The sequence below is a fragment of the Coenobita brevimanus genome, chromosome 93 (genome assembly GCF_032717465.1).
Source record: "Coenobita brevimanus isolate Jiangsu-jjx chromosome 93, ASM3271746v2, whole genome shotgun sequence".
NCBI classification, from domain to species: Eukaryota; Metazoa; Arthropoda; class Malacostraca; order Decapoda; family Coenobitidae; genus Coenobita; species Coenobita brevimanus.
In genome coordinates this window covers 48,423,915-48,439,408 of record NC_137046.1, presented here as the reverse complement: position 1 = coordinate 48,439,408, position 15,494 = coordinate 48,423,915, and the positions used below count along the sequence as shown (strand labels likewise).

The following is a 15,494-nucleotide window of genomic DNA, read 5'->3' as shown; positions in this document are numbered from 1 at the left end:
GTTAGAGTTGGTATCACAATACTGTCATGTAGTAACTTTTTTACTTCCATGCTCACTTCCCTGTTTCTTATCACTGCTTTCAAGGAACCAGCAACCTTTCTTCCCTGCTGTACCCTTTCAAGCACTTCACCCTCCAAACCTCCATCCTTACTCATCACACTACCCAAATACTTAAACGTACTCACATTTTCCAATTCCTCACCATCCAACCTCGCTGTACATTCACTGACTTCACCTCTCTCAAAGACCATCACTTTACTCTTCCCTACATTCACCTTTAGGTTCCGTTTCTTACACACTCTCCCAAACTCATCCACCAAGCCTTGCAGCTCCCCTTCGTCTTCACTCAACAACACAGTATCATCTGCAAACAACAGTACAGGGAGTTTCCAAACACTATCCTCTCTCACCAGGGCCACTCCAACATCCACTACCCTACCTTGTACCTCTTTTATTACCCCATCCATGTACAGATTGAACAACCATGGAGACATGACACATCCCTGTTTCAAACCAACTTTCAAAGAGAAAAATTCACTTAGTTCACCATCCACACGCACTGCAGCCTTCGCACCATCGTACATACTCTTCACAGCATTCAACAACTTCCCATCTACTCCATATATTCTTAACACTTTCCACAATCCTTGTCTATCCACCCTGTCATATGCTTTCTCCAAATCCATGAAAGCCGCATACAACTTCTTTCCCTTCTCTAGAAACTTTTCCACTAAAGATCTAAGAATGAATATCTGATCTACACAACCTCTTCCCTTCCTAAAGCCTCCCTGTTCTTCTCCAACTAATTTCTCTGTTCTTTCTCTTACTCTGTCTATAAGTATCCTACCATACACTTTTCCTATTATACTAAGAAGACAAATGCCCCTATGATTACCACACACTTCTTTTTCCCCTTTTCCTTTGTACAAGGGAATAATTATACCTGACTTCCAATCCTCCGGGACTCTACCTTCCTCCCAGGCCAATCTGCACATCTTCCACATCCATTCTACTACTATCTCTCCCCCATGCTTCAGCATTTCACCACACACTCCATCAATTCCTGGGGCTTTCCCCGATTTAACTTTCTTCATTGCTTCCACAACTTCTATCCTACTGATTTCTTCCTGTCTTCTCACCTCCCTAGTTCTCCCAGCCATTCCCCAGCCACTTATACTCGCATTACTTCCATCCTCTACGTTCAACAATTCCTTAAAGTGTTCTCTCCATCTGCTCACTTTTTCTCCCTTCTCCACTAGTAATCTACCATTTTTATCTTTCACTCCCCTGCTAACTTCACTTCCACCCTGTCTTACTCTTTTCACTTCTCTCCAGAACATTTTTTTACAGTCCCTCCACTTTACACTCAAATTCCTTCCAAATTCCTCATCCACTCTCTTCTTACTCTCTCTTACTATTCTTTTCACCTCTCTCTTCCTTTCCACATATAACTCTCTCTTCCTTTCCACATATAACTCTCTCTTCTGCCTCTCAACTTCTTCCACGCCCCTATTTCTCATCCATTCATTGTATGCTTTCTTCTTTTGTGCCACTGCCTGTTTCACCTCTTCAGTCCACCACGCTGTTCCTTGCACCCCCCTCCGTCTTCTCTTCCTTCCACACACCACATCACATGCTGCACATATTTCTTCTGTAAATATCTTACACACACCTTCCACGTCTCCCATCTGCTCCAATTTATATTTGCCCAATCGTTCCTCCACTTCTCTCTTATACTCTGCCTTTTTCTCATCCTCTTCTAACCTTTCCACTCTCCTTGCAACTACTCCTTCCTCTCGTCTTTCCCTTCTTCTATTCCTCCATCTTACTTGCATCCTAATTCTGGCCACGACCAAGTAGTGGTCAGAAAGTCCACTCCCCCAACCTCTATACACTCTTGCATCCTTTACACATCTTCGCATCCTTTCATCCACACACACATAATCAATCATTGCCTTCCTTTCATTCAGTTCACCACCCACCCTTCTCATCACTCGCCATGTATGCCTGTGGATCATTTTATGCCTGAAGAGGGTATTGGCTATTACCAACCCCCTCCCAGCACAAATGTCCACTAACGCACTCCCATTCTCATCTACCTCAGCAGGCACACCCCACTCACCAACTATTTCATCCACCTTCACATTACCAACTTTACCATTCATATCACCAATCAAAAACACTCTCTCATTCCTTCCAAACTTTTCCTTGCACACTTCCACATTTGTCCAGAACTCTTCTCTCACTCTTCTAGCACGATCTTGCGTTGGCGCATACACACACACAATCGCCCACATTTGTATTCCAACTTTCAACTTTACCCACACAATCCTTGACCCAACTGATCCATACTGTCTTATGCTCTTCTTCCATCTTTTCATGTACACAGGGACATATTTCAATGCCCTTTGTAGACTGTATGGTTTGATAATTGGAGATCAGAAAAAGATTAATGATTTTCATTAATACCCAGTATGCATACTTTCTGCACTATGTTTGTCCCCATGTCCATTGTTACTTAACTGTACTTTACAATATCTTGGACAGATTATAACCAATACTGTAATTCTATTCGTGTATATTGGACTGTAGTGTGATATATTCCAGAAAACTGTAGTAGAATGAGAGTTAACGTGTACAATATCAGCTTTTGCCATTGTTGGATTAAGTTTTTCAGTAGTTAGTTATTTAAACGGAGCTAAAGTATGCTGCACCTTATGACATTATTGTACGATACAATAGCCAGCTGCTATGTTGGTTAAAGATTTATTCATATGTACTGTAGTTATAATACAGTATATTATTTCTGTTTTTCAGGTTCTGTACTCTAGCCCATATGTAACTGAGAGCACAATGAATGCCATTGTGTCCATTTGTCACTTCTGTGAACTACATGGACCCAGTGTAGTCTTCTGCACCCAAGCTTTCAGGGACCTGGTGGACCTAGACTCTGTGGTCAGTGAGGAAGCATCTCGAGGGATTGACCTCACACTGAGTCAAGAAGAATGCAAGACTAAGGTAAATAAATTGGTTATTTTCAGTTAGATTGTGTATGACCATATGTACGGTAGTAGCAGGTAAGAAAATACTTGATGTCCAGCTGAACTAAGATGGTATATCCAACTGTCAGCTGGTTAGCTCAGTTTCATGGTAGTGAATATTCATTAGAATGGCCTATTGTAAATGAGACGGTGAAAGTTGGTACTAGTAGTGAGTAAGGAGACCAAGTCAGATGTTTATGTATCACAACATTTTTATTGATATGGTTTAAGAAGATAGTGTGACTTTATCTGAAGTTATGCTTCTTTGTTGTGAATGAAGCCATGGTGATTGTGATTTAACTTGTACTTTAGTGTTGTAGGGGCAATTGTAAATGGTTTTAATGGTGATAGTGATGATGATGATAGTTGGAGGGGTAATGATGAATGATGGTTTTGTTAACTCTGGTACGAGTGATTGCAGTTGTGGTAGAGCGTGTGATAATGAAAACAGTGGTATTGTGTTAATATTGCTGGTGGTAGAACGTTTGATAGTGGGTAAAGTGCCTTCCACAACACTCATGCCTTTTAAGCTGCCCATCTTTTAACACATCCTTGCTCTCCCTCCTGTCTGTGAAACTAACCTAGATAGTATGGAAAAATAACTCCTTGCATTTTGAATGGCTTACTATGTATGAGGATGCAGAAGTATGAGAGGAGGGTGAAGCTAAATGGTTTCCAAGTGCCTGAGTGATGTTTATTCTCTGTTTACAGTACTATACTGATATGTGATTTCCTTTTATGCTTGGAGTGATTAAGTAGTAGGGAAGCCTGATCTAGGTCCAGTAAGGACTACTTAGCTTCTCAGGCACTAAACTTTTCAAGTCAGCAAATGGAGTGGTTTGTTCTAATACCTGCCAGTTTACAACTTGTGTTGGTAAATATATCCAGTATATAATTGTTGTACCGGTAGAATAACATGAAATCTGCTAATGATATATCACCATTCTGTATTTTCTCTTAAGGTTGGAGATTCGGATTTATGGAAGTATGGAAGACTTTATAAGGAAAGCTATGAAGAAAGTAAGAATGGCACTCCAAGTGAGACTTGTGTGGCTTGTCGATCATTTCTTCATACACAGGTAAGTTTACATGTAGAATGACTTCAACACTTGCAGAGTTCCAGACCAAACAGGTCTGCATGTGCTGAGCTGCAAGCCACATGTGAAATACAGTTTACATTGGTTATAAAACAGTGACTCACTGGAGGTAAACTACCTTACAAAGAATCAGCCGAGCAAGGGTTAATACTACAGATTATTTATGATTGGTGGTCAAAAGTTCAAAAGGTGCATTGGCTGTGCAGTGTGTACTTTTTCATGTGGTTGTTTATTTCATTTTTCTTGTGCAGTATGATTTTTGTGCACTGTTCTTTATTTTAGTTTAATATATTTTAACCAGAAAGTTGACCTGTATCAATTTATGTTCATTCTGTTGAGCTATACCCTACTTGAAGGTTGTACATTCTCACCAGTAAAACTCAGTCATTAGTAAGGGTGTCTTGCCTTGAATCTTTTGTCACCTAGTATGTCTTTGTGAGTATCATTAGATTAACTGCAGCTTCATGCATTATATTTTCCATTTATACATAAGTAACTCTCAGCTGTACAGTTTTTTGAGGCTGTGGTTATGTGCTGGTAATTAAGCATTAACTTAAATATATCAAGAAAATGTAACCTAACACCAAGGTTGCTGTATGCCCAGAGTAGGTCAAATTAATGCCTTAGGTCTAGGTTAGGTTACTGTACATTTGGTTAGTATAGGTTGAGATAGGTTTCAGTTTTGGAAAGGTATGAGGTGGTACTTTGTTTTTGTTGTTTTGGTTCAAAGTTCATCTGGATGTGAACCCAGTGAATTTCAGGAAACCAACCACTTCTGCCAGGGGCATCCAGGGATCTATTCCTGAGATCTTGTTGAAGGACTGTCTGTGTTGTGAAAGTGAGGTGCATGAGGTGATTAAGTTTGTTGTGGTGTGAAGAGTTGCATTTCATTGAGGGTATGGAGCATTGTTTGTGAGTTGTATAATGCAGTGTTTTGTTTTGGTACATGTTGAAGCTGAGATAGGTGATAACCATAATCATATTCTGGCTAGATGCACTTGTCTCTCTGGGAAGGATGGTTTCTTTGGGAATGCGTGTTAGGTGAAGGTTCATAAAGGATGATATTTGGTTGAGGATTTAGATGGCTGTTGTGGCTGTGTGTGTGTGTGTGTGTGTGTGTGTGTGTGTGTGTGTTTGTGTGGTCATGTTGGTTGGAGGGGGAGGAGGAGGGATCTTACTGAGGCAGTGTGTGTAGTGATGGATTTTTTTGTTTTCTGCACTTATGTAGTATCATGTAACAAGGTGGTTTTGTTTTTTTTTTTTTTTTTTTTTTTTTTTTTTTTTTCCCCCACCTACCCTATTGCTGTTGTGAATTTCTGGAACATATTGCATTGCATGTCCCAGAATGCCGCATTATACTTGACTGATACCAAAGAAATGGTACAATTGGTAGGTGGTGGCGACCATCATCCACTCACTTGATGTAGTGCTGCCTACTTCTTCCTTAGCATTTATCATTCTTTTTCTGTGCCTGCCCTCCTCTCCTTCTATTTCTCCCATCTTTCCTGTCACTACTTAATGCTTTTCTTTCTGTTACAGGTGGCTTTACATTGAGTGACAAGCCAAATGGTTTCCTGTAAGCCAAGAAACCATTTAGAACGCTAGACGGTAACCATATAACCAAACCATACGTGCTCCCTACGTGTCAAGTGGGTTGGTGGAGGGTTAGTGCCCATACGGGATTATGGCGTCTGGCAATAGATAGATAGATAGCTATCCACCATTGCCACAGACAACTTTGATAGTATAGAAAAGTTTGTGTGGGAATTTGGGTTGTGCTGGGTAAGATAAAAAATTCACCCAAGAAGCATTGCTTGTATCAGTGAAAGTTTTTCATTTATAGTATACATTGCTGTCATTACATTTAAGTCAGTATTATTAACACCATGCTCTTTCAAGAATTCCTCCACAGAGAGTTATCTTTATAGTGGAATATCTGGTATACGTAGCCTTTACATATTTTGTACTAACTTATCCATTTAGCCCTCATACTCATTATCACTTAAAATTTCCCCAGCTTAATTTTTCCGTAGGAAAATTTCATATACAGTATTGTGCAGTGAATACTTTAGGTTCCATTATAGTTATGAACTAGTGTATACCTTGTTCTGATAGTTATTTACGTCCACAGCCTGGTTTCATAAGCAATGATGATTCTGCAAGAGTCAGCTATGTTACTTCTCAATACCCATTGCAGCACGAACTGTATATCCTTCTTCGCCATGCATGCATACGCTCTCTAAGTTGTGAGGTGAGGAAATCATCAGTAGTGTCTGATGTTGTACAGTATAAGTCATCAGTAGTGTGTAGTGTACAATATTTAATTAAGGATTAGTATGGACTTTTTATACAGTAAACTCGCAATCATCTGTCTTCGCAATATCTGGTCCAGTGCAATATCTGGCGCTGCTGGCTTGGCTCTGTTAAAGCAGTATCCAACGAAATTATGCAATATCCAGTGTCAAAATGGGACATGACTGGCAGTTCCATGCAATATCCGGCAGTGAGGTGTATCGACCAGCTCATAAACAGTATCATTATTTTATTGCATTTTATGCTTAATTTTCATCTTTTACTCTCAGGAAAGTTTTTAGGATAGAGGTTCGAGACGGATTGTAATGCAATATGTGGCTCGATGCTGAATATTGAGCTGATGGGGGAGTACTATGCAATAGCTGATGTTTTGCTCTAACTGGCATAGGGCTTGGCTGAATTATGCCAGATACTTGAGAGTTTACTGTATTGCATATGAGGAGTCTCGTGGACAAGGGGCGAATGCGCCACCACCATCAAAAATGAGTTATGCATGTTTTCCGATAGATGGAAGCACTGAAAATCTCGTGGTGAAGAGCGTTTTCCGATTCCGACCCATGTGGGTTCAGAATTCTAGGTTCAATCTCCCTTGTTTTGCACACGTGGAGGAGGGCGGGGAGGGTCTGTGATTTCAGAGCCGTAGGGGCGAATGTCGGCACGCGCCCAGCCAATGGGCGTGCGGCTCCCTCTGTCAGAGTTAAAGGGCCGCCTCTCAGCCTATCAGACGCGCGCTAGCACCCCCCTAGTCATCCCGCCAAGCACGTGAGTGAAGCCTGGCTTTGTTTACACTCCGATGATGTCCTCAACTACTAACCATTAGGCCCCCCCCCCCCTCTTCATCTTGGTGTGCAGTTGGAGTTGTAAATAGTTGGTGAGTATTATAACTTCATTGTGTCAGTCATTAACAATATAATGGTTATCATACACACAATAAAACAACCTGTTGCCGATAAGGAGATGAAAATATTTAATTAATAATTATAGGAAAAATATTAATTATAGGAATTTTTGGCTGAAAATTTCACAGTATCTTAGTTTCATTTACATCTATTACAGGAATGAATTTCAAGTTGATTGAACAATAATTACTATATGCTGAAAAAACACCATCGCGTGTTTTACTGTGTGTTTGTGTGTGTGTGTGTGTGTGTGTGTGTGTGTTTTTTTTTCATTTTTTCCTGCAGTATAAATTTGCCTCTTCCAGGGGATTCTAATGATATATAATAACATGCTGTTCTATAATATTCTATGTCTGCCACTTATTCCTGAACTTTAAATGCTCATAACTAAAAAAAAAAAAAAAATGGCGCATTCGCCCCTTGTCCACAAGAAGCCTCATATGATAAATTAGGGTAGAAACTATGAATAAGTAATGTATTATTATGATGATGAAATAATGAAATTGCCAGAAAAACAAATGAAAGGAAAACAGGATGTATACTTTAGAGGGGTTTAATCCTTTGCTTGAATTGGTGTGTAGGTAGAAAATCAGTATTTGTAGTTTGGACACCAATTGTAACACCAGTATCTTAATACTGCATCAAGAAACTTGCATGATTGTTCTGCTCTACACAATTTGTAGTATGCAGTATAACCTGATCTATTGTTTGTGAAATTCTCGGATAAAAAGTACCTACCTGCATATTTAAACAGTTATATAATTTGTTTTTCTTTCCTTCAGTCATGTCCTGGGCGAGAAGGACCGATTTACTTTGGAGATGAAGCTCGAGGCCATGTTCTGTCTCATACATTCTTCTTGCGAGATGTGCAGGCCAGAGGATTCCAGCGCTGGTAGGAAAGTTTAGTTGACCTTTTGAGTGCATTGTCACCGCTGCTCTTGTGTGGCAGGTCATTGACAATGAGAATATATATGACTGAAAACGCATAAGGCCAGTGTTATATCGGATGACCTTGAGCACTGACAGGACTGAAATGTAATGAACAATAAATTTTGATTTTAAGAATTTTACACTGACCCCTTCTTTTTCATAGCCATTGTACTATAAGAAAAAGTGCAAAAAGAACTGTACAAAATGTTCCATAAGAACCACTGTTCCTTGGCTGATGTGCATAAGAAACTCCAAAAAGTTTAAAGAAAGTCCCTCTTTTAGTGTTGTTGAAAAATTCTTTCCAGCACATTTCACTTAATTATCATACATTTCACTGTTGTCTCAATAGAGCTCAAAAAGTATTCATTGTTGTTCACTCATATAATCCACAGAGCATATTTAGGATAAATACAGTAAACCCTGTACTATCTGGACACCCCACTTACCAGACATAGTGGGCCTGGACCTTCGGAACCCAAAAATGGTCAAAAAAAGAAAAAAAATCCCCCCAAAATCCGAATTTTTCCCACCCGTAATTTGAAATTGCCACGTGGTACCGAACAGCTGTTTACACCAGGGCCCCTTTACCCCTTCCTTCCTCCCTCCCTCCCCTGTCAGGGTTACCATTTGGTATTTTTCATTACCGAATGTGGGCCAATTTGGTAATGAAAAATTCGTTTGGTAATGAAACAGAATAATGCATTACCAAATGGATTTTTCACATGTATGAGGATAGACAGGATGGAGTTGGTGGATTGTCTGCTCTCTGATTAATCTACTAGCCTACATAGCGTGAAAATAATCAACATGGTGTTAATTATAAGGAGAGTGATTACATGTATTTCCACTTGTATATGTAATTAGTGAAGAATAAATCCTAGCTTTACGAATTTGGTAATGAAAATTGAGGAGTTTGGTAATGTGACCGAGTTCTGATCTGGCAACCTTGCTCCTCCCTCACCACCAGTTACTGCCTAACTGCCACAATGAGTAGATGTTTATCACAGTGGATGCCGCATGTGGTAGTTTTTGTGAATAAACAGTGAATAAACTGCAATACCTCGCCACTAGACCACATGGGAATGTACAGTGTTGTGCATTGTTAAGAAATTAGAATTTAGAGTGCAAAGGATTAAGTGTGCAGTGCAAAGAGGCAGTTGAAACTGGCGTGGTGCAATTAAGAACAGAATATGCAGTGTTAAACAATTATAACTCACAGTGCAAAGAATTAAGTGTAGCACAACACTGGATTACTGTACGTGCTTCAAGAGCATTTTCACAGCTACCATAGAGGAGGTGGCCACAGATGTGCTGTAAGTAGCCTGTACACTGCTAAGTATTTTCCATACTTGTAATTCCTCATTCTCTGGTACCTGTTCATTTATTTCATGCTTTATGTTCATTATTGGTGTCAATAGGGTCTTAAATAGGTTTAAATAAGTGCTATGCAAGTCTGGTAGGGAGTTATATAGGTTGCTTTCAAAGTTAGGCTGGATTAGGGTCATAAGTACCAGTCCAGCAGGCAGGGGCCCACTATCTGGACGGGACCACTTTCTGGACCTGCCTTTGGCTCTGTTACATTAGATAGTGGAGGGATTACTGTATGTTTTCTTTTGAGGTGATGGTCGGCATTAGACATCAGCTGATAGACAGTTTTCAACCATTCCACTTGATTATAGTCACTTTAACAGCCCTTTCCTTAACAGAAATGTTATTTGCAAGCAGCTGAAGGTGTGCAAATTGTGGATGGAACCACATGAATTTAATTGGGGTAGAGGTTTTTACTGCAATAAAAAATGTGTTTTGTGCAAAAAGAACCCATGCAGAACAAGAGGTCACTATAGCTAATGAGTGGACCAAGTGGAAGGTTATCGTTTCATTGGTTATCTTGCAGTAATGTAAAGCAGGTGATGTTTTCTTGTATTAAAGAAGGATTGGAGTAAAGATTTATGTCAAAAGAGTAGAAAAAAATTATAATTCCATTCGAGTAAGTATCATTTGTGGTTACATTACAGGTACAGCATATTGGTATTAATGAAAGACAAGATGCTTCTGCTTAATTCCTGGCCGTTCATAGTGCAGCATCTTAAACAAACCATTAGTCTTCTCCAGGAGAGTGCTTCAAAGGTATTTATAGTATATACTTGTACTAAAAGAAGAGGGGTCATAAGTGGTGGCAACCATCATCCACTCGCTTGATGTAGTGCTGCATACATCTTCCATCCATTTACTCCATTTGTCTCTGTGTCTGCTCTCTCTCTCTCTCTTTTCCTACAATATCCCTTTCCTTTCCTTCTCATTCTGTCTTTGTTTCAGCCCTCCTTTCCTCCCACATCTTCCTTTATATTACACCTCATTCTACTTTAGGTGGCCCTACACTGAGTGACAAACCAAATGGTTTCCTGTAACCCAGGAAGCCATTTACAACACTAGGTGGTAACCATATAACCAAATTATGGATTAATGTGGAGCCTATTATGGTGCCCTAGTTAATTTGGTGAAGAGATGCAAATGCAACATCTATCCAGGAACCATACCTCCACATTATTCTCTGTGAATCACTATGGAAAGACACTGTCAGCTGCAAGTGGACAATGGTTCACTGCTTGGGACAGCCCTGCAAGAGCAGTTGCTTGCCTGTGGTTGATGAATCTGCTTGGTCAGACAGACCTGGGTTGATCAACAAAACAGCAACTTAAAGAAGACTGCAAAGAGAATTTGGGGTATAATTTTGGTGAATATAGATCAGAGTACAGTTTTCTAGGTCACACTATTGTGATAATTATTAATGGGTAGAGTGATTAATTCTGTACTGAATAACATTAAATAATCTCACATCAATATGGTAAACTCGTTTCTGAAGACTGTGTGAAGGCAGTTATGTAAAGCAATCTAACACTGATTTCTTGACAGATTTATGAGAGTGAGGAATCAAAAGTAAGTCACAGGGCATTACGATCAGCAGCTTCAATGGACAACCACCGCAGACAACGAGGTACTTATAATTGAAGGGTTTATGAGATAGATTATTACTTCTTGAAAGTTATTCATTTTGGTATACCCTGCCAAAAACTACCCAAACACCTAGGCACAGTGGATGTGAAAATGGGCAGAATTCAGCTGTTCATCTCAGAATTGGTGGTGTGCATGATTGTGAAGTGGTGCCTTTACACTTTGTGGAATAACATTACATTGGTTTATGGTGCATGGCCATTATTGATAGAGATAAACATAAGGAGAATTGTTTTCAGATCCCTCAGTTACATACAGTATTTCAAAATGTGTGGTGCGTACAGTGTTTGGGTAATTTTCTGTGAGAATGTGCCTCATGCAGTAATTAACCTCCTGATATAAAGTACAGTAGAGTACAATACTTTCACTCCAGATCCGTTAGATGAAGGTGACATAATTATGTAGTATAACATGAAATGCAGTTTGCACATACAATACTGCACTGGATGTGAAGAGAGGGTACGACTGAAACAGTTCATAGACATGAGCAGGTACTGGGAAAGTACCTACAGTAGGTAAATTTTTTTTTTTTTTTTTTTTTTTTTTTTTTTTTTTTTTATGAAGGCATTAAAAGGTTGCCAAGGGAGGTATTATAGAATTTTTGGTTTGGAGTGCCATGGCAGTGTATACAGGCCTAAGAACTGCTGTTAGGGTGAATGGTGTACAGAATGTAGAGCCCATATCTTTTTATTGTTGTCACATCACAGAATTTCAGAGCTGGCCTTACTAAGAAACTTAGGTATGCTGATGATCCAGCGCCTATTGCATGTAGAGTGGAGGAGATAGAGAATGGAACATTCTTTATAGAATGACAGTGGAAGCAGTAAGCTGGAGAACGAATATTCAGAAAGCAAAGGCACCAGTCATTGGTGTCAGTGAAGATATTTATCTGAAAGTGGAAAAATGACTTTGAGCCGTCTATAACAGAGTAGGTGTAAATTAGTGCTTTGTAATTTTGTAACCAGGATTAATACAAGAGTTGTTTTACCGTATCAGGAGTATACTATAGGTTTTTGTGGATTTAAGATAGATTGTGTGTTGTGGCAAGTAAAATATATCATTATTATGGAAAATTAAAGAAGCAAAAAGTGAAAGCTTGCAAAAAGTTGTTCTTTCCAAAAAAAAAGAAGGAACATTCAGAGAGTTCAACATCTGCACTAGTTGGTCAAAGGGCAGAATATTTGACTTAGCCTTGTGACCTTGACCTTCAGGACATTACGGTACTCTCCAAATTGAACTACTTTACTCTACCTCATTCTTGCAAAACCCTTAACCCTTCTCCTAACTTTGATTTATATCAGATCTGTTTGAGTTGACTTTTCCCAGTGACCTTGACCTTTGACCTTTCCATGTTACCTTGAATTGGCTGGCTATTCTCAGAACTGAACATCTTTATCCTTGTTTCAACCTGAGAAATGGTTCTTATACTGGGAAGAACATGAGAAGATTTTAGGAATTGGAACACTTGGCGGGATCCAAGAAAACAGTGAATCATGCATATCATGTGTGATGTGGAAAGTCATCTTCATCAAGCACCCAGCCAGATACCACTAAATATATCATCCTCTGTCCTTGAAAGTAGCTAGTATCATCCATCTCTTTGAAAAGTATTGGCTGTGGCACATCTTAGTATTCAGAACTTTATTTCACAACAGCTGGTTATTTGTGATAATAAATGCAGGATTGCAGCTGTATGATGCCTCTCTCCTATTTTTACATAGATACTTTACAGAAATGTATTTAGTTGAATTTATTTATATGAAAAATTAGGGGAATGTTGATATAGGAATATACTGTAATTAGTAAAGATTTATCCTGGGGAAAAAAATCATGTAAAATAACTTGAGATAACCATGTTTGTGTTTTTTCCATATTGCATTGTGTTAATGTCTGTCCTTATTCCAGTAGAAAGAGAAGAGCCAACATTTATTCAGACTTTTGAGATAATTAAATATCAGTTTTCCTCCAAATTTCAACCTACAACTCTTCAAGTCTAACTGTTACAGATATTTTATGAACAGAGGACACCAGTAATCTGGTGTATGGATTATTTTTTTTTTCATTTGTTTTTCCTTCCTCCGTTCTGTTATTAAAAAAAAAAAAAAAAAAAAAAAAGGTAAATGATATGTGTATATAACCAGATAATAATGTCTCTCCTCTGTGTCATTCAGACTTTTGATATTATTATCAGTTTTTATTACATAAAGGATATGTGTATGTAACCAGATAATAATGTCTATCCTCTGTGCCATTTTTGCTTTTCACAGTGGCAGGCCAGCCAAGATCATTATTTGAGCTTGTAGGAGATGAGGATATTTGGAAGAAGCTGCACACTTCCTTTACTTGGCTTCTGAAAGCTGGTGGACTCAGATTACAAGAGAGGCTTGTTGAAGGACCACCAGTCTCCCAGCTGGTTGTGGATGGGTCGGAGGTCATCAGTAACTGTGGTGAGTTAGTGTTCATACCACGGTTCACTTTCTTGGGTGAGGCATAATGAGAATAAAATTATTTTAATATTTTCAAACTGTGTAGCCTGTGTAACATATCCTTGATGGACTTGAATTGAATTCCTGGAAGGTAGTCTCCCAGGTCCCTACACCTTGTAGGTGGTAATACTGGATTAGGGGCTGTCATTGCATTGTGTAGAATTATCATTCTCTTTCAGGCTTTAGTATTCGAGAACTTCACAGTACACTAGGCGCCACTATTTTCCATCACTTGCTACATCATCTGTTGATAGGGAGACAAGTTATTCTGCGAGGGACATGTGCACCCACAGTTACAGTCTTGATACAGTCATTACAGGTGAGCTTTGGTTACAGAAGGCTAAGAGCTTTAAAAGTTTCCAATACTGCAGTTTTGATAGATTAAGCCCTTGAATATGGTAACATTCTCTTGTTTTATTCTTGCTACTATGCAACAGTTTGTTCATCTTATAGGAGGCATTTTGCAGTAAAGGAGTCACTGAAAGCTACTATATATATAACCCCCCAAATTTAATCTATCCATCCATCATCCAATCCTATGTTGTCCCATGAGGAGCATAGGAGACCGGGGCTTGGCAAGTTGGTCGTGACATTTAAGATGAGAGTGACCAGCCTCACTCATCCCTGAGTGGCATTATGTGAGCAATAAACCCCAACTACCCCATGGATATAAACCTACACAGGCTTAATCTAATTGGGGTGCCTTAATTACCCACTAAACTACCAGGCGCCATAATTTGGTTATATGGTTACCACCCAGCTTGGTAAATGGTTTAAAAGTCTCCTAAATTGAATACATTTCTGTGAAGGTAGCTAAAATATAACAATAGTACATCATCAGAGTGAAGGGGTTAACATGGTTTTTATTTTGTATTTTCTGGCTTTGGACTCTATGTCACATGGTGTATGTACTGTGCCATACCCATTGGATGGCCTTACTGAAGCAGTTGCTTACAAATGGTTGTTGGGTCTGCTTGGCCAGAGAGACTGAGGTGAAGCAACAACAGTAACCTCCACATCTTCATAAATTTTTTTCTTTATCTTTATAGGTTCATGTAAGACTTTCTTTTGTAAAACCCCATTACAGTTATTTTTAATCTGACATTTCAGAATTAACATAAGTTGACTGTATTTTACTGTAACAATATACTGTAAATTTGACTGTATTTTAGTGAAACAATATGAAAATATATTTGCTAACATTTCATATTTGCCAGATTATTGAACTGATGCTGAAACTGGCAGAGCCAAGAAAGTAAAACCAGCAAAAAAAATCACAATTTATTTCAGTAGGCTGCCACTTGATATGTTGAATTGAACCTGAAGTGCTATGCTTTACTGGCTGGCATAATCACACCCTACCCCAGTTGCTGCCAGACATATTTTTGTGATTGTTTTCCTGGATAGAGTATTGCACCTTTATTTTTTCATATGAAGTTCTCTGGTGAATGCAGGGAGTTTAAGGGTTGACCTTCATGCAGTGTACTGATGTAGTGCATTAGTCCCATTGCCTTTATACTGTTTCTTTAGATGACGTGTTTTAGTGAGTTTGGGTGCTCCAACTGGATGTTACTTGTATAGATCCACTTCTGAGGAGTGATCAGGATTTCTCTCTCATATCATTCTGTTTAAGCAGCTGGTCACTTTTGTTGTGATTGTCTGGATGGGATTGCCTAGTCCTGGGCCCCTATGCACCTAATGGGGCAGTACTGGGTT

The 15,494-nt window shown here is 39.1% G+C and overlaps 1 protein-coding gene across 1 annotated transcript in view; it reads left to right on the top strand.

Moving 5' to 3' along the window:
* The window catches only part of BHD (folliculin), a 60,477-nt gene that overhangs the window by 8,772 nt on the left and 36,211 nt on the right, over positions 1-15,494 (top strand). Inside the window, exons 2-9 of the mRNA XM_080282312.1 lie at positions 2,818-3,018; positions 4,004-4,120; positions 6,270-6,389; positions 8,133-8,242; positions 10,296-10,407; positions 11,194-11,275; positions 13,560-13,739; positions 13,958-14,097. Coding sequence (XP_080138438.1) covers positions 2,854-3,018; positions 4,004-4,120; positions 6,270-6,389; positions 8,133-8,242; positions 10,296-10,407; positions 11,194-11,275; positions 13,560-13,739; positions 13,958-14,097 — 1,026 coding nt within the window. The 5' untranslated portion in view covers positions 2,818-2,853. The remainder of the gene's footprint in view (positions 1-2,817; positions 3,019-4,003; positions 4,121-6,269; positions 6,390-8,132; positions 8,243-10,295; positions 10,408-11,193; positions 11,276-13,559; positions 13,740-13,957; positions 14,098-15,494) is intronic.